At 41.1% G+C, this 26,230-nt stretch overlaps 1 protein-coding gene across 3 annotated transcripts in view; it reads right to left on the bottom strand.

The window, feature by feature from the left end:
- The window catches only part of zfhx3b (zinc finger homeobox 3b), a 402,832-nt gene that overhangs the window by 46,942 nt on the left and 329,660 nt on the right, over positions 1-26,230 (bottom strand). For all 3 annotated transcript variants that reach the window (XM_086024981.1, XM_086024983.1, XM_086024982.1), the window contains one exon: positions 25,187-25,418. In XM_086024981.1, the coding sequence (XP_085881107.1) occupies positions 25,187-25,418 (232 nt within the window). The remainder of the gene's footprint in view (positions 1-25,186; positions 25,419-26,230) is intronic.

Raw genomic sequence — 26,230 nt, 5'->3', positions numbered from 1 at the left:
GGGGAGGGATAAAAACATAGAGAGAACAGAGATAACCTGGGATTACTTGCTGCAGATACACTGCCCAAAGTAATTGGTTTAGGGATAACATTAATTACCACATTGCTCATTAATGGCCGATGCTTTTATTGGTTGCATTGATCAACAGGACCTGTTAACCATCATCCTAAGCAATGGTGGATGTAACAAGCTTACATATTGGCATACCAATTAATGCAATCAATTCCTGTCTAGATGTTGCTATTACCCTTGTCTACCCACCCCCATTACAATTGGCCCTTCTTTCTCCTATATTAACTTCATTTTAAATGTCACAAAAACAAAAATCTAGAAACAGAAGGCGTCAACATTTTAAATCCCTTTACAACAAGAAGACGTCAATGTTCGAAATTCGCTTTCAGGGAAAAAACCTTTTCACTTCACACGTTGCCTTATTTATAACCTGCTACAAACAATCTCTACTGAGCCAAGCAATCCATTTTACATGGGAAAAATGTCAATGCACACCACCTAACATAAATACTGAAATAATGATCCCATATCAATTCACACACAAATTTACTTCCCAGGTGTGAAATCTGGGCCGGTTTAACTTCTTTACTCTGTTATATGTGTGACAACGGGTGGATAGACGGGTTTATTGTACCGTCAGCCATCAAATTGTTCTGCCTGTCACTATATGTCACTGGCATAGACAGATTAACAAAGACATTTTTGTAATTAATAATGTTTTTGGGATGATTTCTCACAGCAAACTAGTGCACCACGTGACCCTTTTTTTAGGAAAGCACTGACAGACAGTACTTACTCCAAAAAAATAACCTGCTTTAATACAGAATTTGATGAAGAATGTGAATATACACCAAGAGCTAAGTAGTGTCATGCTATGCTTTGTCAAGCAGTTATCAAGCATTTTGCTTTTACATTTCACAGCAATAATGTAAAAAAAAAAGTGACTTCATCATGATGGTTAATACTGAGTTTATTGGTTATGTACAAAGGATATTGCTAAGAATTGTTGATTAATGTTTATGCTTCAACTCCACTTAAAGTCGCCATGAAGTCAAGTCATAGAGTTGTTTCCAAACATATTACACATGTTCAAAGATAGCTGAAAACGTGAAAAGACTGAGAACTATGTGGTAGTGAATTGTTGCGATATAGTGATGAACTGAGTTGACCCTCCCCCACTATATACAGTATCTTCACTGACATATTGAAGTATATTGACATAACTATCTGATAAAAATGACAAAATACGTTTAAACGGTCTATTGATAGCCCAGCTCTAAGTGGCGTATGATAGTTTATGCTAGACTCAAACATTTTGCCAACTTGTAAATAGGAGGAAATAAATTCCATTCCGCTTGCAGACTGAGAGGAGCAAGGTTGATTTTCAGGTAGGTCAGCATCTTCTGCCTCAGATGGCTCAAACAAGAAGGAATGTGACAGACAAGGAAGCAGACGTTTTTCGACAGCTGAGCGGGGCATAGTGGGAAATGGAGACAACAAAGTAGATTTTTCACCATTTTAAGTCATGTGTTTGCGGCGTGTTCAACCTTAGCATTTCCACCATGAGACCTTACACTGAGCGAAGGGCTGGGCGATACGGCCCTAAAATTAAAAACATACTTTTGCATTACCTCAAACTTTAATAGGTAAACCTTGCTATAGTTTCACAAGCTCTTGTCACACATCAATGTGCCTTTCAAGGCGTCATTGATTGATGAAGTTGAAATCCTCTGCGCGTCACTCGTGTTCCGCAGAAGACACTTTCTTAACAACACAAAGCGCTGTGTGCTGTGCCATGGCGTTGTGAAATGAGTAGAACATTGCCAATGAATGAGAGAGCATGGTGCGATAACTGCGAGCACACCATGACAAAGTGGAGGGATTTACCGTTGGGCCCGGAGCACTTCATTTGCTTAATAACAGATGATTCTATAAGAAAGTAGCTGCTCCGAGGCGGGATATCACCCAACGAGGATGTCTCACTTGCAGAAATCCTATTTGAAGACAACACCTTCCCAGCACTCATCCTCCTCCGCGCCTAAGACGATCAACGCGCATGACAGGCCCCATTAAGATGACGCCCCGTGTAACTTTGCTCTTTCCCCCTCATGCAACAGGAACACAACTGATAGCCACGAAAGGCGGTGCATTATGTTCTGACTGAGCATGTACCGGGGTGGGATGGCGCTCATTTTAAAGAGATGTCTCACCTTTCCTGCTCCGCCAAACACGTTTTAAGAGGTGAAGGAGAGCTAAAAGGTGAGCTGGGCCTCTGCAAAAAGGTTTGGACTCACTTAAGACCAAAAGTCAATAATGTTTAGCTTAATTTTAAAGCAAGTAAAAACATCCTTGAGAAACCTCCAGCCCACAGAAAGAAACTCAAACTTGTAGTAAATTTATAAATACATGCTAATTGTGTGATGTTTTTGGTCACTGAGAGAAAATAATTTAATAGAAATAACACAATTTGCAGTCAGAATTGATTAGATTAAATACAATATTTGTTGTGCCAATTTTGAACCACTTCACTGATTGGGTGCCATTAGTGTCCTCAGTAAATAAAATATATAAATTCACGATAAAATTAACTCTAAAATATGTTTTTTTTTTATAAAGCAAAGTGTTTTGCACATTGATTTGATTGAATGTTGAAAAAAAATCAGAATTTTAAATATTTCAACCACCTTGAACACTAGAAAAATGCATTTTTTTGCCTGTGTTGTACTGCTTCCTAAAATTATACTTTATCTTGAAATGTAATTATTTAATTAAAAAAAACATATTTGCGTTACGCTTTATCCTGAGTACTTTCTCTTTAAACAAACATACAAAAAAACAAAATAACACTATTGTACAATTCTTGTGGTTGTGCTTCCATTTATTTTACATGGTGTTTTTCTACTGAATATTTACATATTTTATTGACTATTACCATTTATCTAATTCACATTTTCCTACATTTTTTTTATAAAGAGAGAAATAAATGAGAGAGAAAATTTCATTCAATTTTATGTAATTTTAAGAACTCACACTATATCTTGATAGATATCACTATGTGAATATAAAACGAGTTGTATCGGGAATCTTGTTTTTTTTTTTTTTTTTTTTTTTTTTAAATCCCCACGGTACAGCATTACTACCTGGAGCCCACACTTGCCCACTGTGGGACATCCTGAAGCAATGCACAAGTGGGCTGAGCAATTAACAATTTCATGCTGATTGCCTGAAGCATGTTTTGCTATGCCATAAAGATAATAGCGTGATGGGTGCTGTGCAGCGTAACCCCGGTCCCTACCTCCACCCCCGGCCGCCTCCCACCACTTCTGCTGTTCCTCTATTGCTTCCATCTCTCAATTCTCTGCTGTGCAATTCACATGTTGGAATGACGCTCTGCCTGCTTGCTTTATTAAAGACACTCTCCCTGCTTCGACGGCGCATTTAAGAAAAAAAATTACAGAAAGATGACTCCCTGAAGAGTAAACAGGGATGATTATTAAAGGGAAGGAGAAAAGTAGTGTTGCGGTCCCCCACTGGCTTCTTGATTTGAAAGTCTAATTTGGCAGCGGCACACGACAGGCAGGTAGACAAAAACAAACAGGTTCCATTTCCCAAGACAAATGGAGCATGCTCGGAGAGGCTGCTAGTGACCACCCTCTTAGTCCTCATTCTCCTCCCCACTACGGCGTGACAGAAATCCACTCAGACCGTGGACCTTGCAACAGTGCAACAGGAAAATGTGTGCCACCTATTTGTCGATAGCGCGCGGCACACAAAAGGCTGAAAGGACATGACATGTGATTTTTTTCCCCCCCTGAGTGATGTTTACAGCTGCAAAAACCAAAAAGGTTCAACCGATAGGGATTTATTTGAATCCTCAAATAGTCACGTAAGTGGCAGTTTGGTGCCTGTTGTTTGAGCTGAAGTTGACACTCCAGATGGCGTTTGTATTTTAACGATGACAAATTTGATTACTAATACAGCATTTGTGGTTACGACAGTGCTTGAGATCTCAACATGTTCTCTCTTCACTATTGGCAGTTCTGTACATTCATGCAATAGATTAAGTGTCCTTTCACTTAACAACACATTTATTAGACCACCTTCCCAAATTTGTCTCAGGGATCCTCCTTCGTCATGAAGTGCCCCAACGCAGACTCCTTCATTTCCACTGAGCTTTTGACATTTTTACCATCGTCAACAGGAATGAGTCATTTCAAACTGAATTCACCTTATTTTTCAGGCAAAGTTGAAACAGCTCACTGAGCTTCTTTGAGATGTCAGAAATGAATTAATCATAACATTCTACCACCAAATATTCTTTTCTGCACAGTATATTACTATTTGAAATCTTATCTCTAAGTAATAATGTAATTTGCTATTGTTTTCAGTTAAAGTGTAAAAAAAAAAAAATCAATTTGAGAAGATGCGAGTTGTGGTTTGTTTTGTTTTTGACAAATATTTGTGATGCTACTGCTGTGTGGTGTCCATGAACGAAACTCACTTGACAACAAGCATCAGTTTGACAGATAGGGAACAAACTGTTTATTGCCACTAACCAATTGAAGCATAATGTCAAACTGAACATTAAACAAAGAGAATTACATATTGTGTATTTAAAACAACCACATAACTTTGTCTGTAAGCCTGCTAGCCTAATGCTAACACATAATTGAAAATGGGCTAACGGATAGCATCGGTTTTTAAGAATGACTGATATCACTGCGTCCGCTGATAGTGTAGTGGTACACACGCCTGAGTTGTGTGCGGGCAGCGTGGGATCGATTCCCGCTCAGTGACAGTGTCTATGTGTGCCCTGCGACTGGCTGGCGACCAGTTTGGGGTGTAGTCTGCCTTCGCCCATTGACGGCTGGGATAGGCTCCAGCAACTCCCCGCGACCCTATATAGGATAAGCGGTTTGGAAGATGATGATGATGATGATGATATCACTGCGGCTTACTGCTGAGGAACTGAGACTGTCGCCATATATCTGTATTAGACTTCCACCAGGTGGCCAAGACAGGCATACCAGAAGGAGCAGCACAAAGTCCTTTGAATTTCAGATACATCCATTTTTTGAGCATGAATACAAGCAAATCAGGGGAGCACATATGTATAAAGGAAAAATCTCCTTTTTCAAGGACAATTTTCAGGGTCTGTATAATAAGTGTGTCTTATTCTGAAGAAATTACAATATTACAGAATCATGTTGCGATTAACCAATGCTGTTAATTCCAAGCAACGGCGGCATAAAACTGACATTGGTTGATGGTGTAACACATTTGTTAAGTGCTAAGGGGAAAATATTCAGTACCATAAACAATTGGGAGCTCTCCGTTGGGACACATTGTACATTTGCAGTTAGCATAGTATCTTACTGCATTCTACCGACCACGTAAAACTGTATTATTGTTCTCTGTAATGATGTGAACAGCTGAAAGAATATGATATCCCCCTGTGGAAGTAGAAACTTACGAGGCATCTTGCCAATTAAAAATACAGAATATACTATTTCCAACAAAGTCATCTTTGCAGGTGCAAACGACCTCTGCATTTTAGAGTATTTCCGAAGAAACCAAGCGAGCACAACAAATGCGAATAAAAATTGTGAATGGAATCGAGGACCATCTAAGTGTCCAGGCGTCAGCATTATTAATCACGTACCGCCGGCATCATTGTTCCTGCGATGTGAAAACAAGGCCCGAAGACATAAGGAGGAGCTGTGGACAAAGGGTAGCGGCACCAGCCCCCTCTGGCCCGCCCCCCTTGACCCCCCCATGCTCACCTCCCAGGCTTCTGGGGCTGCGTGTGAATGTCCAGCTGTCATACCAAGCACACACTCACCTCAACCGAACACGGCTCCGATATCACGGTCTATGAAATGACAGAATTGAGCGCTCATTCAGAGGCAAACGCTTGCTATGCAACAGAGGCATACGTGTTTGTGTGTTCACACTTATAGGACACAACACCGCATACTCACACTTATAAATTGCAGTCACATCCTCCGTGCAAGAAGGGGATGATAATTGCGGACAGCCAATAAATTACTGTTGCCTCCACATCAATTATAAGCATCACGTCTGGCAATGAGGAAAATGAGATCTTGTGACAAATTTCATGAGGCTGGGCTGCCCGGCAGCCTTTCTTTCTTAACATGCTACAGATAGTGATCCCTTATCTAGCCTCTGTAATGGGGAGCTACGGATAGAGAGATGGAGCTGCAGCCATTTAATTAAAAAGCTGGGGGTAGGGGGTGGAGAGGTGTAATTCATTGAAAAAGGCATCAGGAAGGAGACAATGCCTTTGTCTCAATACATATTTTGCCCGATATTGTCACTCATCAGAGGCCAGGTTTGTATGTGACCAATTCAGGAGACTTTTTCTACTGCTTTGTGCACATCTTTCCTTTGTTTTTGTTTTTTTCTCGCCATTTTCTCCTCTTGTTTTTTATATTTCCCTAGAGTCCACTGCAAGGATTCACCACTGGGACACCTCTTTTTTTTTTTTTTTAAACAAATGACTGCTGCGGACAGACAGAGGCACTGAATGAAATGGCCTCTGCACCTAATTGTATTCCCACCTGGGGATGGTAGGCAAGGGCAAAGGCTTTGAGAGCACAGCAATGAGGATTTATGGCAGATGAGGAGACGGGAAAATAAAACACCAAAAGGGAAGGCTCTTAAATCTCATTTCCAGCGCAATATTCATTGTAGTTGCAATTGGGTACGCTGATAGAGCGCTGAAAAAACGACCGCTGTGTTCAAATTATAGCTGTACTCTCTACTAACATTTAACATCATTAGAAAATCATTAGAAAACCGTCATAAAACCTGGTATTATGACCAGAGCATTAAACACAATGATTATGCAGTGTGTTCCTTCTCTGCTTTGCCTTGTAAATGTGATTTGCTGTGCTGTGGCACCCATGGCAGCCGAGAACTAAGAATAGTTTCCATAATTATTGGAACATTCCGAAAACATTGGCATGCATAAACGTATATATCATTATGCATTTGTCTGCACAAAGAAACATTTTCGGTAAGATTATGTGTTGGATATCATGAACGCATTTCCATGGTAATATCTTTTAGAATAATAACAATATTCCAATAATTCTATTTAATGGCATACATAAAATAAAAGCCTCTTGCTGCATTTTGTCCTATCGCTACTATTAGCAGACTGCAGCAGACTTTGTTAAAACAACCATTACGAGCATCCTTAAAATTATTTTCAGAGTACATTGATGTAGAGAGACTCGTGACCCTGAACTACCTATTTCTAAACGTCTTTTCCAGGGTTTCCCAACCTTTATTGAGCTTAGACACACATTTTACTGATGAAAAATTGCACTGCACAACCCCCCAAAAAATGTGTCAGAATTTATTGACAAATTGATTTAATAGTGTGAAAACCGGGCCTGTTCAGTTGAACATAAGGCTGATGGTATGACTTCATCTGTTCTCTAAATGGCAACAGGTGGTTTATTATACATTCTGCCATCTAATGGGAAAGCATTAACTTATTCTGCCTCACGCTATACTGTACGTCGCTGGCATAGATAGCTGAACAAAAGTACTTGTAATTAATAGATCATTTTTGGACAAATTAAGTGAAATTGGATAGTTGCATGAAATCACTGGTATACAACACGAGTTGATGTGCTTGGACACCTTATGTTTTGTTAACACTAGCTTTGCCTCAGTCTTAATGTTGCTTTGTTGCTGTTTTAGGCAGTGATTGTACCAACTTTGCTGCACATTAAAACGATCTGCCAATGCTAATTGTATGCAATATTGATCAACAATGATTTAGATATATAGGAAACAGATAAATATAGCACTGCGTTTCTATAAATCCAAATTAAAAATCTTCAAATGATCACTTCTGGAACACTCCTTGGAAATCACAATGTCCCATCAGTGTGCTATCTTTCGAACAGCCCTGAGGCCTACTCATGTGGTCCATGGGGGCACCATGTTGGAGCCTCCTGTGCTAGATGATGCTCGAACTAGAAATTACCAGGATCTTTTAGAATAGTGAAAAATGCAAAAAAACCTTCAAAAACCTTTGCTACGCTGAATTTACTCAATTTTATTTCTTCAAGTGGTTGTACGAAATGTAATCATCTGGATCCGGATACATTTTTTATTCGGCTCCAGATGATTTTATTTTGTGCAACCACTTGACAAAATAAAACTGAGTAAATTCACCAAACCATTTTTTTCAGGGTACTTTATAGGGTGATGATATTGGTCGTATTTCAACAAATGTACTAAATCAGAGTAAGTGCGCAGCACGAGCTGCATTGGTGCATATTCAAGTTGCCTCCAACACGTGTTGTACTGCGGTGGATGTCCAGCATACATGATATGTGTTTTTAGAGGTGTAGTTACAATAGCTGACATCTACGTTAATCACCACTTATTACATGGTATGTTTTGCTTACAATATCTATATGCAGCTCATAAATGCTAAGTGGGTCCTAAAGTAATGCTACAAAGTATCAATAGACGCGTATCTGCTTTTTGAAGCAGCAAATACGTCTATACGTTCTCTATACTCTGATGTATGAGTCTACTTAAAGCGTGCCAATAGTGTCAGAGTTGAGTCTTCACTTTTTGGGATTTCTCGGCAGCCCCATTATCAGGAGCAGCCATCAGCACAAAGATAAAAGATCCTAATGGAGCTGGCCCTCGTGGAGATGAAAGGTGCAGAGATGGCACACAGTTATGAATCTCTAATGCAGCCCGTGTTTGGACGCTAATGACTGACACAATAGGACGCATGCAGTGCAGCTTTCCTCTTCCTTGTCACTGAATAGTAAGGCAGCCACATCTAGGTTTGGAAAACCACCAGTCTCAAATGGGGAATAAGACGTATTCTTGTTTACTAGCCGCACTGCTCCATTATTTACTGCTAAATAATGCTCATGTTATATATATTTAATAGAAGCTACACGGAAGACAGTTTCATTTCATTGTCAGTCACATTGTAGGGGAGGCGTATATATAGGAGCAAATCGTTGTCGGGCTTTTCAGCGTAATTGAAGTGACACTTATGAGAGCCAATGTTCTTTTGAATGCGTTACTTGGCACATATTCAGGTTTTGTCCCTTCAACTTTGCCAGCGAGAAATTACATCCATTGAATGACAGACAGAGGTGGAAATATACACGGTGAGAAAGAGCAAGTCGTCTCTCCCCCGTCCCTTTCACAGAACCTAATGGATTGTGAGCACTTAATGCATTAATCAATCAATATCTCTCACTGTACATCAACGGCGTGACCAAGTTATGAATGACCTTTCTAACAAAAAAAGGACACTTTAATGCAGAGAAAATGACTCCTGGGTTAGTGACTTGGTCCCGGGTTTTGTCACGCGTGATTACACCTTCACAAGGCGCAGGGCCATTAACGAAGCACTAACTGGACTCGTCAGGCTCATGCAACTTGCATCAGCTCCTGACTGGAGGTGGAGCGAGCCTGTAACCTTGGTCGAGGCCTCACTCAATCACCTGTTACGAGTGCTTTGTTTTTTCGCCGCGGAATACCAAATTCATATAATTTACTGCGCCATTATGAAATCGCAATGTCTTGTTCACATCATCTGCATCATGAAATGCTTTAAATAACAGGATATAGAAAAAACGGTCAGAGGAGACATCATGAAAGGTGCAGTACACCAAGTACACTTCTTTGTAGTGTATGAATACTTTCCTAACTCCTGATAAAAGTACACGCTCTTAAACAGCTTCAATTGAGAGTAAGGTACACGGATAAACACCTTCAATTGAGAGTAATCATTTTAGATGACATATTGTAGGCCATTGGATACCGGTTGTGAGTCATGTTCACAGTTATTCTGCTATTTTTATTGAATGTCACATTTGGAAAACTCATAGCCACTATAAATTGAAGCAATTTGAGTGGAAAAGTGTAATTCCATGAAGAGTAAAACAGTACTGGGACTTTTTACTTTAGACATCACCTGCCTCATAGGTGTTCTAATCCGTTAATATGGCTTTACATTAACGTTCACTGGTTATCTAACATTACTGTAGGTTGTTAAAAGATTAAAAACAAAAATGAATCTAAGTATGCTCATATATCTAATATGCCCATATAATGTGGACAATATAGTGTTTCATGTAATATGACAGCCGTGTATTCATTGTCTCAAGTAAGCAGTGAAGTAATAATCTTCAATAAAAACAACACAGATCTTTTCATTCAAAAAGCAACACAGACATTGTCGTGTTCCAATGTGCCCATCATCAGACGTTTTAAGCTACTACTTGGGGTGGGGTTCTATTCCCCATTAAGCGCAATAAACGAGGGATTACTGTATTACTCTTTCCCAGTACTTGCTTTCCTGGATACCCACTGTAATGCACGATGACATTTAAATGAGAAATAGGCTTGTTTCAGATATATATCGAGGAAATTAAAAGTAATTCTACATTTTAATTAGAAAATGTCATAAATCTGTTTACGACATTCGATTCTACACGATGCGATGAGGAAAAGCTATCCGTCACATTAAGCAGGCCCACATTTACGTTGTGAGGTTTTTCATACTTCTTCATGGCTGAAGAAACAGAAGCCCAGCCACTTCCACTATGTGTCTTTATTTGCCACTAATGATACAAAACTCAGATTTGAATACATTACTTCAATACAGAATGTTAGATATTTTTTGCTTAAATAACTGGGAACGTTCATAGTGAGATTAATACATTACCACACACATATTCTTTCACTAACCAGGATTGTTTATTAGCATACTGATAACTTATATCTGACATAACCACAGTGTTATGAAGAAAATTGATTTATACATTCATATCTGTGGATGTAAGGAGAGGCATGCATTAAAGCCTATAATTTTCTGCTCAATGCTTTTGGACGAGGACTTCCAAAGACCATGAACGTCTGTGATGGCAACTCCTGAAAACACTGTTTGTGGATTTTTTTTTTTTCTAAACCATAAAAGACTGTTCTGTATTTCTGCAATGAGGGAGATTATGTGCAAAAACGTCTATTGGCTTCGTTTTGCACTACTTTGTGCAGCTTTTACTTGTCAAAGGGTGTTCACTAAATTACGTAATAGTGAGATGCGACTTGATCTGAAGTGGACTAATCGGCCCACACGCGAGGCAGTAAAACAAGTGTTTGTTTTATTGACACTGGCACTTTGACTAGTTAGCATACTGTGCTAACAGCTATTTCACAGCTGATGCCGCTGTTTGCTTCTATTTGTGTTGGTGAAGATGAATAACAGATTAAATGAACAAATTATAATTTATTGTCACTTATAACTATTAACGACAAATGGTGCTTGTAGAACTGTTGTTTAAAAGCGATTATCATCTACAATCGATGCTGATGATGGTGATGAAAACGAGTTCATCACTCCTTCTTGTGTGATACTGCTCAAGTGACAGTTAAGGTTTGTTTCTTTGCAAAAGCACAAAGAAAAGTGTATTAATACAGCCAAAATGCACAGTCTATGGTTAGCTTTATGGATCAGTGACTGTCAAGATGAGTAAAAGTCAAGTTGTTTTATTCATTGTCAAACAGGCCCACAAGGGCTTTTTGATAGGTGTTAGTTGTACTAAATTCTTCTTTATTTCAATTAATATGGCGATTAATGTTGTCGTGGTAGATTTATCCAAATGTAGGTCCTGTAAAGGAAAGGCATTTCTCATGTGGGTGTTGAGGTACACCGCTTTGATAAATGCTGTGGTGACGATGGGGAAGAAGGTGATCGTGATGGGGGGCATGTTTCTTAGCGCCTTCCTCAATACTGGTGGAGCGTGGAAGTGAAGCAAAGAGACAGAGTGGAACGGATATGAGCTGACTGCACAGAGCTGAAGAAAAGAAGGGCAAAAACTAATGCTATTGTGGCCACTGCACAATGGATCTGGCAAAGTGACTGCCGAGGACCCTTAAACAAAGACACCATTGCCATTCCGTGCTCCCCCAGCCAATTAGATTCTTTTGCACCATTTTACATGACAAAAACGGCCTATTTTTCCTAATTCGGGCTTCCATGCCAGCCCCCACGCAACCTTAAATCTAGCCTCAGAACATTAGCCTGTTGGACTGACAGTGACATGTGACATGGACGCCAACACACGCACTCTGTTCTCCATTGTACGACTCACACACCAACATGTGCCCCATCTCACTTTCCCAAGTGCTTGAAATATTTAACATATACATGCCAGGCTCTCATTTCCAGTATACCGGCACACATCAGGCACAGATAACACTTCAGGCATCACACTTTTTGTGTGTGCACATTTTCATGGTAGATAAATGAGAAACATAAACATTTCGCGCAAAAATGTGCAAAATGAAACGGAATGTTTTACTCAATACTGTAAGGCTATATCAAACAATATATCAAATATTTGAAGTGCACTTCACAAACACCATATTTTCCATGCATCACAATATTCCTTCAGTTAACTGTATCACAATTTGTAGTGTTTACGAGAATAAATACAAGTTAGGGACTTTTAGATCACTCTGGTGTAATTAGAGAGGAAAAAATGTTGCATAAAATGAATAAGTAGTTGCTAAGCATTTTACACATGTAAACACTTCACTCAGTACATCAACGGGTAACATATTTTTATTTCCTATTTATAAGATGAATAATTCATCGGTTTATCTTTCTTGAGAAACATCAGCATGCTCATTTCCAGAATTACACATAACATTACAGCACTGCAATGTCCACAAAGTGAGAGTGACAATCCTCAGAGGAAAAAACAAAACAAAAATATATAAATATATATATATATATATATATATATATATATATATATATATATATATATATATATATATATATATATATATATATATATATATATACACACACACACACACACACACACACACACTGTATATCGTATTTTCCGAACTATAAGTCACGTTTTTTTCATAGTTTGGCTGGGGGTGCGACTTAGACTACGGAGCGATTTACGTGTGAAATTATTAACACATTATTACCTGTATATCATTTCACATATTATTTTAACCCACATAAAGAACATAAAGGTAAATCTTAAAAGCTATTAAAATGCACAAATAATTTAAACGGTTAAAATCTAATATTGTGTTAACCTATACTCCAGTGCGACTTATATATGTTTTTTTCTTCTGTATTATGCATTTTATGGCTGGTGCGACTTGTACTCCGGAGCAACGTATAGTCCTGAAAATACGGTATATATGTTTTATATCTCATCTCCCACTCTTTATAGACAACTAACTCCAATGGGGGAACAGGAATTGCAAGCCCTTCCCTCTCGACAGTGCACTGCAGCTGAACTTAATCGATGCGCTCTGCTGTTTGCTCACTGAATAAAGTAGCATGAAAATTGACCTTTGCTTGCTTTCTAAAGAGTGGATTATTCATCGTAATGCTTAGAGATGACTTTCTTCTCCTGTTCCTAAATATTTCCCCATTTCTATTTATTAATAAACTGCTAAATATCTTTTAAAGGACAAGACAGATTTGAAGAACACTATTATAGTGGCAATCTCAGTTTGAAAGCACAGTAAGCTAACAGGATATTGAGTTAGCTTACACTTTGACCATATTTCACTTGTTGTGGTACTCACTTTATGCTTATACTGAAAGTAGTAATATGCTGTTTACCTTGTTCTTAGTTTACTCTGCAATTTGATGTGTACTATTAACATTAAACACATATTTTTGCATGTCTCAAATTAGTTAAATATGCACAATCTAATGATATCTTACCTATGTCTGAATCAGAATCATCTTTATTGGCCAAGTGTAGTATGTAAAAACATACTGTACAAGGACTTTACTTGCACCACTCTAGTATTACAGCAACAAGCAATTATATTAACAAGAACATTTAGGATGTAACACAGATAGAGAATCTGTGACAGCTGTATAAAAATATTTACAATAGATCCTGCCACAGAGGGTTAGGGGCAGTTTGCATAGCTGGACAATCCGCCTATGTGACGGACCGGTCCATTTTTGTAGGCGATAAATGATACACGGGAACCTTAAAAAACGTTCACTCCATCATCGGAAGCTCAGTTTTTCCGTCTCTGTCATCGTCTACCGTCTATTTTCGCGGTGAGGCTTCAATGGCCGCGTTTCTTGAAAAGTAGTGATTTTGCAGCCTGCAGCCTGACAACAATTTTGAACAGAATGCAGTGCACAATAACTATAGCCTCAGTAATGCATATTTGTTCATAAGACGTGCTGTAACAAGTCACAGGACAAAGGTGTGTACAGTTTCAGATATTCAGATATTATTAATACCCCGAATTAAGAACTAAACTAAAAGGTTAAGAAAGTACAGTATATGACAAACATGTACAATATTCTATTCACTACATAGCTCTATATAGTTCAAGACAGCCACTTTCATCCTGCTTGCGAGTTTGCAGCCATCTGACAAGACAAGATACAATACAAGGATAGTGGAACTCGTATAACTCATCCAGCATATCTAATTATGTCCCCCCCGCCCCCTTTTCTTTGTAACCAACATCAGCCTCTTGAGGCAAACACCAGAGTCCAAACAGTGCTCTGTCACACAGGCATGCTAATGGATAGCCGGCAGAATTAGCAGGGCCATGAGGGTGAGGCAGTTCAACTATATTTCATCATCTGAGGAGGGTTACCCTAAATGCCATATTCCCTCCATCACTGACTGACCTGACGTGCAACAGAGTTTCCCTCCCACTCCTTTTGTGTTTTTTTAGCAAAACTCAACCATTTCTCTTCACGCGCCCTCCTCCTCCTCTTCCCTCCTCAGGTGCTGCGCTGTCGGCCACGGCGTGAATCAATGACTGGTGCTCACGCCCACAGGTAAAGGTTAGAGAGGTTCTCTACTGAATTATTTCTGCACCTCTACCGTCGCTGCCATCTGCCCAGCTGCTTTTATTTGATATGGTTGAGATCCTGGAGAGGACTCATTTTGCTAATGCGAGACAAGGACGTGTGCGGTTTTGTGTGTGCGTGTGTGTGTGTGCAACCACCATGATTGAGTCCATGTTGTTTGGCTGTAGGGATATTTTACACTTATATGCGCTACGCAGGCTCATGTGTCAGAGTGGATAATGAATCACAACGTCTGTGCTTTCACATAAGTCTTTGTTTCATCTGGCTTCATTCTACAGGGGCCTTGGAAGTGTGAGGGCAACATGCTGCAGTACAGGGCATCCTTCACTCTCTGGTTTTGTTTGGCTGTCAGCGAGGCCAGTCTTCTCCTCTGGGCCCAAGGGTGAGCTCATCCATAGCACAGATCACGGCCTTTGATCCAACACATCTCTTGGGGAGCACAAACGGCCTTATTAAAAATGCCTAAATAAAACTTTCCTAGCCTAAACTCAATAGTTCCCAAACTCGAGCCGTACTTCTCTCATGGTGCCTATGGCCAAATTGAGACTGTGTGCATCACTATTTACTCAATAATGCAAAACTGTGAGTACACTCTCAGAAACTAAAGTACACCATTGTACGTTTAGGGGAGAAGTGGCTTGTCACTCGGGTGGTGGACCTTAATGCAATGCTTTTGTTACCTTGAAATTTTGAGTTTTAGGAGGTTTTCACAAATGCATAATTTGGTCCTTAAAACAATTTGGACCCAGAAATGGTACACAGCCGCACCAAGTCCCCAAAAATGAGGCCCATGGGGTGCATTAGAGTGGATTGACCTTGAAATAGTGTATATACTGCTGCACCCCTATTCGAGAGGGATTGAAAAAGCCACTGGTTCTCTAGTCAAAATTTTCTCACTTTTTCCTTCACTGAATGTACTTATATTCAACTGACACGGCTCTTTCTATAACGTAAGCTATCACAACCATTATGTCTTTGTCACCTAATCCGTCCACTCCTCTGCTGTCTCTGTCTTTCTCGAGCCACTGACTTCCATCCTGCACTCCTGAGTGACAGCCCCTCTGGGGGTTGTGGTCACTCCATGTGAGTGGCATGTGGGCCGGCAGGGCTCCTTGCATTACTTCCTTCTGCTTAAGATCCTCCAATCCAGCAACTCAAACCAACCGCCGCCACCTCTGCGCCGATATCCAGCAGCAAAGCGTCTGCGACTGAAAATAGAACTCATTAACACGTACGAACTAATGAGATGACTGTCTCCTGATGGACTGTCTATCTTTTGGATCACTTTTCAGGGAGGGACTGGTCTAGTCATGATGAGCCAGGGAAACCAATATCATAATGTGCTGCCAGGCCCCTCTGAAAACGGGTTTGATGACAGACAGAGCCCCTCATACCCTAACATAGCCAAATCTGACACCTTGCGAATGTTGATATTATACACTACAGTATGTTGGTATGCCAGTTTGAAGGCTTTAACATTGCTCGTATTTACAATGTGGCAGATATGGTGGCGGAATAAGGCAAAAGAGCTGCGGGCGTTCATGCCACACATCCCACAATGCACTGTGCCGAATGTTCACAATGCCATTTTCAAAAGTTGTGACTAATTTGAGGAAACATCACACTTTTACAATGGTAGACATCTGTTGTTCACCAGGGTGCAACAACAGGAGGGGACAAAAGAAGGGACGAGCATTCTACAGGCTACCAAAACAAGAATCAAGGCATATACACTGGAAAGCAGCCATAAAAAGAGCTAAAAAGACAGAGAAGTGGGATTTTTCACATTTTAGTGGTTATTGCCTGTGTAACGATCACTAATGTTTCAGGTGAGTCAATTACTCAATCAGTTCATCATGTACAGTAGAAATGCAACTTCATTGAAAGACGTGATCCAGCAACTAGAAACTAGATGGTGGTGGCCGAATCAGCAGACGCTAAGAGACCTAATAATAATAAGAAGAATAGTGCAAGACCTAAGTGAAGCCCATCCCACGCAAAATTTGGAGGAATAGTCCGTTTTGTTTGTGCTTCGTTTGTACCGTAAACACTTTTGTGGCAAAAGTACTGCTGGCGCTTGATAGGGATCTGGAATATCCAACCTGCCCAGCTGGTGTATGTATGTCATTATGTCCTTTTCACCAAAGCGAGATTAACAGTGAATTCTCTTGGAAGGGATGTTGACTGACAAATGCTTGTTTTATCACGGCTCTTCATTGTAGTCCTTGACCGTTGTTCTGCCAACATAGTGGCGTAAACAAATGCAGTCACGTGATGACCAGAGCTCTATTGCATACACAGACCTGTGCTAAACAGCTTTGTTTTTACTCTTATCCTGACTGGTAACAGTGAGAAAGAATACACAAAGTACGTCTGTTGTCACAGCGCGCTGCCATTTGAATTAAACATTCCAAAGTTTGTGGACATGCCGTTGAAAGCCGCGCCAGCACATACACAATGAACGGGTTGCTCGATAATGCACTGCACTCTGCTAAACGAGAAAATGTGAAAAGGCCTTCTCACAGCTGACTTTGGGCGAAGGTCAGTCTGCACCCTGGGTTGGTCACCAGTCCATCACAGGGCAGTCATCCAATCACGTTCTGTTTTAAAAGGGCCTTTCCTTTCTCCAGTTTCCGTCAAGTGTTTCCGAAAAGGATTTGGAAAAAAATACTCATTTAGTGTGCTAGGCCACTTTGAGATTCGATTTTGTCTTTCATTGAATTCATCTTTTAATATAAATTCTGACATTCTTAGCTTCATTCAAATTTCAGGCAGTGCAAAATTGGACACAATAATAGCTTAGAATTGCACAGTGGCTTTTCGTTTTTGTTGCAGGGCGGGATTCAAACCAAAGCGGATGGTATGGCGCACAGAAGACTGGCTTGTATTGAGAGGGGCAGGAGGGTTACACAAATGCTGATACATGAATCTTTAAAGCCATCATTTTGGCTTCTTAATATGCAATGCTTATTTTGTAACATTTTCAAAAAGAAAAGCAAAAGAGTATTCATGAATTTCCTGGCACGTTCCGTGGACAGCAAACAATTTCCTACGCCGTCTCGATGCCCTTCGGACAGGGATTAGGAGGCAGGCGGCTGACGGAGGTCTGGCTGAGCTGCAGGCCCCTCTGGGGCCCGGACTCATCCCAGCCCGCACAGTCTTCATCCTCATATCCATTCTGCATCACCAGGGCAATAACCCGCCTTTATTAAAAGCGCATTGCACCACTGTCTGACTATGCAACGCACTTTCAGATTGGCCATAATGTGGCATGGACAGGATTCTGGTGGTTCGGGGCTACAATATCCTGTTTCTGGAAAGGTTTACGTTGCATTTTAACAGGCCTGAATTGAAGAGGACATTCCAGAAAGGGCTACTGTCTGTTTTGCTCTGGTCTGTGGGGAGAAAAAGCTTAGGTCTGACCCCTTGCACGCCATCAGAGCGTGGCTAGGCTCAACTCTGATATTACCTAGCTCTTACAGCTTTAGCCTGGACATTGGACATGCAGATAGTTCAACCATAATAGCACCGGCGGGTAGCCAGACATGTTGTGTGATGGAACGACAAAAGGTTGGATACGCACAGTCCAATAAAAAGACATATTTGTGAACAGATCCTACTGAAAGCATGTGATCTGAAAGTGACTTCCCAGCATTTCCTTCATTAGTGAGCGTATTCATTGTCACAGCCTATTTTGCAGCTTTTTGAATGTCTCAAGAATTATGCATGAGACAAAAGGGGGGTGGGAAGAGAAATGCATCTGTTGTCAGGACAGGCCTCGCTATTAGGTGTGTGACCCTGGAAGTGCACCCCTTTTAGTGAAACAAGTAATGGATCGCATTTTGGATACCGCTATTATGCAGTCATTTGTATGCATCCTTTCGTCTCATTTCCATTTAATAATGCACATGGCTCCACTGGCCAGTTTCTCAAACTGGTCATTAAAAGTAAGACTGATCTAAACTGCAGGTTTAGACTCCACTTACAAGCTCCGGTGGTGTGGTGGATGAAACAACTGCAAGGTCGCAGTATAATAAGCCCTCTCCAAACCGGTCGTTGCCCTTGAAGACCCCAGGCTCCTGTGTCTACACACTCGGCTAACAATGACTTGTGGCCATCCGTGTAGCCGAGCTCCAACCTTCTCCTCCCCGGCCTCCTCAGCTCACAGAGGCAGGGATTTCCTCCCTTGCTGAGAGCCAAGCCGTCACAGCCCAGAGATCAAGAGCCTGCCATCTGTGACTGTGGAAGATTTACAGCAGGAGCTAATCCACTGTCAGCCACGTTTGTTCTCCATCTTTGCTTCCTCCATACACACATGTATGCAAACACACTTACACATGCTGGATGTCATCAATGAAACATATTTGAGCTTCATGAAATGTTCTTTGAATTCAAACAATATATATATATATATATATATATATATACATAAAAAAATAGACTATCCGACTATCTGATTTAGTGGGTCACATAACATTATTTAGTGTGTTTTAACGAGATCCAATAGAACAGCTACATTTGCTGTACATACATAATATGGGTTTTCATTGGCAAACACTAGTGTTGAACTGCATCATACTGTGGGGTAATGCATTAAAAATATTTTGGCCCTCTTATGTAGCTACTGAAAATGATTACCACAAGTAGAATTAACTCTTTGTATGACACAACGTTCCACATCTGATGGATCAGGTGTGCCAAATGTATCCAGTAAGTATACATTGACCTAAAAAAAAATAGAAACTGCCACTTCCCTAGCTACAGTATGTTCTGACCAACTAAATATGAATGATTACTCCATCAATGAGAATATATAAACTACTAGGAAGCATTTCAGCACAATTTAAGTCCACAAATGGCCATTATATAAAAATGCAGGAAAAAGTGAACTTTTGAACAGAGTTGGTCTTTGGGTGTACCTAATTAAATGCAGACTAAGTGCATTTCTGCTAATGGCCTATTCTGGCCCAGTAAGTGTAGCAAAAAGTGGCTTTTCGTCAGGCGTCTCTGCACAAAGGGCAGCTGTGTGGCTGGGCTCCCACTGAGGCCTCCTTTGTTTCACCCCTAGATAAAGGGTTAAAGAAGACAAATGGAGGCGGGGCCACCGAGCAACTTGCCTCAGCAGCACATTGTCAGTATGAGTAAGAGTTAAAACAATGTAAGCCTTTCGTCCTGTGTAAGTCTAATTGGAAAGAAGCTCATTTCTGCTGTATTTGCTTTCCTCAGACATCCACCATGGAGGGAATATGTGGCACTAAATCCCTGGAGCCTGCATTTCCTGCACCCTCATTGGGAGCATTAATATGTAAAGTGGGTGGATGTCAAAGAAACACAAGGCTGCACATGGGCCCATCTCATTTCAGTCTATTACTCATGGAAATGTCATAGAAAGGCATCAGTTGACTACCGCGTATAATTGACGGTTCTCTTACTGTGTATTGTGTAATGTTTGGGCATTTTTGGGAGGGGAAAGCAACTAACACCCAAACCACTCACAGAATCACAAAACAGCAGCAGCAGGCCTCGGAATTACTGTGTAGGTGACCCACAATTCCAGGGGCAACTTTGTTTTAACAAGCCAGGCAATGTTCCATCACTTAACAAGTATGCTTCGACCACAAAAGAGAGCCATGTGTCGCAGAAGTACTAATGGAGAGGAAATTAAATATTGCACTAAGAGGGAATGAAAGTTTCAGCTGCGTGAGGGGGTGGAGCTCCGAGCAGGTCTGGGTCAGTTTATAGGAGGTATCACACTGCGGGAACTTGCCAAGTGGAATGAACGTTTACAGGGACGGACATTTAAACCAACTCTGTTTTCACTACAGTAGACTCTGACGATCTGCTATAATCGCTTTGCTGCAACAATTGCAACATAAATCCTGATCTTGCCAATGCAGAGAAAACAACACGGCTATAGTTGTGCTGTTCTTTCAGTTGACGTTGCGGTAGAATCTGTCACAAAAGTCGATTTATGAGTGTGGCCTATTAATAAGCATGGAGCCAGAGACATCAGTTTTTCATCAAAAGTACAGACCACTGCAGAGGTTATTTAGTGAAGGAGGCCTTACTGTGGGTGGGTTAGATCATCAGAACATAGTTAAACACACTCCAAACCTTCAAGGCACACTAAAATGACACGCAATTCTCTATGGTGGAGAAACTCCCTTTTGGTGGCAAGCCAATTGGTCGGTGAAAAGGTCATGTACAATGGAACACTCGGATGGTGTAATTTTAAGACAACATTAGTTTTAGCTACTTGGCAATTTTATCCGTACTTCAGTGACTGCATTGCAACATTTTAAGTCTTTGAGTAGCTGTGTCCGTTACTAAAGTACTGGAGTGTGACATTGACAAAGGTTTACAAGATACATTTAATACACCATAGGGATGCCAACCAGGGTTATTATAATTTTGTAATAACTATAATATAGTTACCTGTTTTATTTTTTAAATTTCTCTCATTTTAATTCATTTTTAGAGAAAGCTTGTTACTTTTTATTTTTTGAAAATGTTTTGTTTTAGTTTAGTTTTCATATTAGTTTTAGTTTTTTAACATATGAAGTATTTGTCAAGTGCAAGCTAGATAAAAAGAAAAGTATTGTGGTATAAAGTAACATAAACTATAGGGGTGTAACGGTACGCTAAATCACATTTCGGTTCGTTTTTTTGGAAACTTAGGTTCGGTATATTTTTGGTACAAAAAAACTGTTTTTTTTTTTTTATATGTTTATTTTGAAAAGATGACAAGTAAATGGTACATTTTTCAGAAAAAAATAAATAAAAGCAAACCATTCGGGTGATATTCTGAGAAATTACACCAGAATAAAAAATACACTAACAAAATAGATCTCTTAATTTTGTAAACTGACACTGAAATCTTTAAACACTCAGCAGCAACAGTCTTTGACACACCTAAGTATTCAAGTTAAAGACAAGTTGTCATTACAGTAGATGTATACACTTATTGTGATTAAAAAAATACATACAATAACAGTTACAATTATTAACTATTATCTATATTAAAACTCTTTTTATAATGAAAGAAAATACAGTAACTTTAAAAAGTCTTTATGAAATTGTATACACTTTTTAGGCATTGAAGTCTTTGAATGTTCAACAGCATATTGCAACGAATTGGGTTATCTGTGTTGTGGTCGGATTTGTGTTTTGCTGAATTGTGATGTTTCCGAGGTTCATGAATGCATCGTACGGCAAACAAGTGGAGCAGCAGAGAAAGAAGAGCGCGAGCAGTTGTACTCAGATTAATAAAAACATGATAATTAAACTACGTCTGACGGCGTGTTCCTGGAAGACCCTACAATATGATAAATCTCGCAATTTAAGTTTGACGTTTTGGGCTAAAAAGACTGCTTGCTTCCTCGTCTAAGAAACATTCACAGTCGGATGATGCCGTGCATGTTAGACGTGCTAGCCGCTTGCCGCAACATAGCCACCGATTTCATGTAGCAATGTCGGCACACAACTTTCAGGAACAGGAACGCCAGAATGTACCCAAAGAGGAGACAGCAGTGTACGCAGGGACCTTCGAGCTCTGGCTCTTTTCTGGCTCTCTCTCTTGTGCCGCCACCCTCCTCTCCCGCGAGCAACAGTCAGCGTCCGTGCGTAAGCTCGCGCTATTAAGTGGCCCGAACCGAACGCAAGTGGACCGAACCGAACATGCCATACCGACATGTATTAATACACCCACGTATACCTTTACACCCCTAATAAACTACAATCTCAAACGTCTGTCTCAAACTCAGCTGCTCGGTTTTAACCAGCATGTGCTTTAGCTGCTAAAGAAGGCAATTATTGTATTTTTCATGGCATGTCCTCACAGTGAGACTACAACTGAAGTGACTCCATAGAAGAGACCTGCAGGCAGTTGTGTGTACGTGAGTGCGATACGATCCACGTACAGCCACAGCAAAAGGCTCCATTAGCTCTAACCTTAGGCTTTCATCTCTCGAAGAGGTTAAAATGGGCAACAAGCACATCATACAATGAATAAGAAAACAACAAAAAACGGATTGATAAGCACATCCGCCAAGAAAAGGAACATCTAAGTACAAACCGTGCTTCCACTCTCATCTGCACAAGAGAGGAAAAGTAAATTCCCAACCCTTTTAACCTAAATAGCCTTTCCTCTTGCCGTTGCGTGTTCGCTTGTCCACTGTACTGTAGTCATTAACATATTTGGAGTGCAGTGAGCAGAAAGCTTAATTGTCCCTAATTGCTCAGCTAAATATGTTCTCTAATGATTTGCTTCAGATCTGTGACTGCCTTTTGCGCAATTTCCCGGCCGCTGGCTTCATTATCCCTGCCTCCATGGAACAAAGCGTCTTCACAGTCTGCCCTTTTTTCTTCCGTAACACAGACAGTGAGTATGTGTGCGAGGGATGTAATGGCTCCCTCTTGCCGGGACACACAATAGAGCCCCTTTGTGAGGGCACCCGAGTTAAAGTGATTAGAAAACCAAATATCTGCTAAGAAAGCGTGTTAATTGACCGCACTTCGCTCATCCTAATCAGTTCATAATAAATGAGCAGTATGGCCACTTTGTTTTAGCCTTGCAAGTGTGTTTTGTCTACTGATAGCTTCCTCCTTGCTGCGCCTGCCTCTTGACTTTGCATTATTTCCATCTTTAACATCAATGCTCTTGTCTCCTTGTGCCTTAAAGACCCTGTCAAGTGAACTCAGGGATTTATTTCAAACTACACGTTTGAGGACAATTGCTGAAAAATTGTAAGAAGACTGAGGACTATGTAGTAGTCATTTCTGGAGGTACAGTATAGCATTGAATTTTGTGTGACATTTTAGTTTTCCTGGTGTTTTTTGGGTGTGGCTAAAACAGTGCTACTTGACGCACTTTGTGCCCCTTTCCCACTATATAAATTGAGCACCGTTGTTTGAATCAGCGGTTATCCAGCACATTTGCAATATACAGTTAGCTAGCAAGCTATGCCGACACCCCGAAATTGCATCTTCCCTTCGGACAGTCCGCTGGTGTAGCCACTTTAGAGCAACTCATTGTCAGCTGTGAGTGCGTGCACATTAGGGAGGGAAGGGGGACGCGCAAGGGTTAGGGTTATTTATTTTTTTCTTAAAGAAGTCCTACTTTCCAGCCAGCATGTGGACAGGGGCTTCGCGCTGACATGGCTGCTTTAGCGCACCTCATTGTCACAGCGTGGAAAAGCCCGATGACGACCTGGCAGTGTACATTTCAGCCACCGAAGGTTTTAAGGGATGCATTTTCGTGGCTCAAACATGTAGTTATGAATCGGCATGAACAAGATGCTGAACAAAGTAGCATCTATTTTTCCTGGGTGTAGAAATGGTAATTCATTGACAGTTGACAGTTGAGCATCGCGTGGTTTCAGCGCATTCAGCAACATGCCCACAGCATTCAGGCATGATTTGACACGGTTATGAAGCCTCCTATTATATAGTTGGCGACTCTTTTAATCGTGCAAATTTGGCAGGGTTGTTAACAATACTCTTCTCTGTGGTGTGTCAATTTTACAAGACATTTATTTTCAGTTTACAGGGACTTTAAATAGATGCAAAAACAAAACTATAGTTCTGGTTTTAAGGGACTGCTTCATCTTAAGTGATTTAACCTTTATTGTATTGTCATATAGAAACTGTAGGCCTCTGGATTCTTGTTCTTGTCAAAGTTCAGCCCATGATGAATATGGTCGTTATAGGTCTGAATAGCACATGTCTACTATATAGACAAAGGCATTGCAGCGCAAATACAATACTTAAAATAAATTGGGGCTTGTGTTTGACCGCTTAGTTTTCCCTGAGTTTCAATTCTTCATGTCACAGAAACATTTCGGGCAAGTTTTTGCTTCCAACTTTGATGGACCCACTTGGGGAAGGCCCTTGTCCTGTTCCCGGGCCCACAAAGGCATGCTTGGATTTGAATGGTGAGGTAGAACCTGAGAGCCCTGACTCACACCCCATCAAACACCTCTGTGGTGACCGAGACCATACATTGCGAGCCTGTCTCTCAAGGCTCTCAAGTCCAACATCAGTATTGTCGAACCTCATCAACGGTCAACAAATGAAAACTGCCATAGACACTCCAACATCTGGCAGAAAGTCCTCCCGCAAGAGTGTACTGTGCTGCAGAAGGACAACTGGCTGTATAATTTCATTCACCTCACCCTTCCTTTAGGTTGAATGGGCAGTCCACCGAAACGTTTTGTCCACCCGGTGAATGTAAAACAGAGACGAAAGTGACAACAGACGGTGTCTAACCTGTGTCTGAAGAGGGGCATTTGCGAATGGTAAAGATGGAGCTGAGATCTTCGTCGTCCTCGGGCAGGCCCTTCTGCAAGCGCTGCAGCTTCCTGAGGCTCTCGCTGCGCTGGTGCTTCATGGAGCGCACATGCTGGATCAGGTTGAGCTTGGCCTTGGTCGAGTAGTTGCACAGCACGCAGTGGTAGTAGCAGGCATCACCCTCCACCGCGTTTTCGTGCTGCTGCAGGTGCTGTGGGAGGAAACGGAGAGAGAGAGCGAGGAGAGAAAAAGTGAGAAAGTGGTTCTTGTGGACGGCACTTTCGCTCACACGGTTGGCAAATGAACAAATCAATTCCCAATCACAGTCCTGTTGTTTAACATCCAGACCCCTTCCACTTCAGAACAACTGTTTGGACTGCGCACTTTGCCTGCATTGAGTGTCTGTATCAGCGCACTAACAGGACAGGAGAGGCCTGAGGTGGGGGTGCACACAAATCTCCCGAGTGCAAATGCGCACAGCAATGGCATCAGCTAGTCTTCAGAGGCAGTGAGCTCGGCAGCCCGGCAGACGGAAAGAACATTGATTCCCTTCACTCAACACAAGCCTCCCGCCTCTGAAAAGGAAACTCCAAACATCTGCCTGTTTCACGCCTGGGATAGTAAATATTGATCAAGGCGAGTTAAATCCCAGCTTTATCATAGAGCGCGGCACGCAGGCCTTGAGAGGTAGGAGGGCGACCGGAACATTCCGCAACAAGAGGACGACCGTCGGAGGACAGTAAATCAGCATCGATATTGACCTGTCAACCTCATCACTTCCTCCGTGGCTAAACAGAGGCCCTCGTGCTGGCTTTCAGCCTTCAGGCAGCAGTATCAAAATACACCCCAAGTGACGCCATACTGCCACAAAGTCTTGTCGCACCAGAGCCTCGAGTGTAATTACCTCCTGCATTGCTCAATCAATGATGCAAGACTGGACCTGGCGTAAGCAAGCCAGTTATTGACCATTATCCTCAAGTATCACACTGGCTGCTTCTTAAGAGCCCCTCACTCTGCATGGAC

The sequence above is a fragment of the Filicampus tigris genome, chromosome 3 (assembly GCF_054856515.1).
Source record: "Filicampus tigris isolate MCC_2025a chromosome 3, RoL_Ftig_1.0, whole genome shotgun sequence".
Classification (NCBI taxonomy): domain Eukaryota; kingdom Metazoa; phylum Chordata; class Actinopteri; order Syngnathiformes; family Syngnathidae; genus Filicampus; species Filicampus tigris.
Note: the sequence above shows the minus strand (reverse complement) of the source record. Positions and strands in the feature narration are given on the sequence as shown.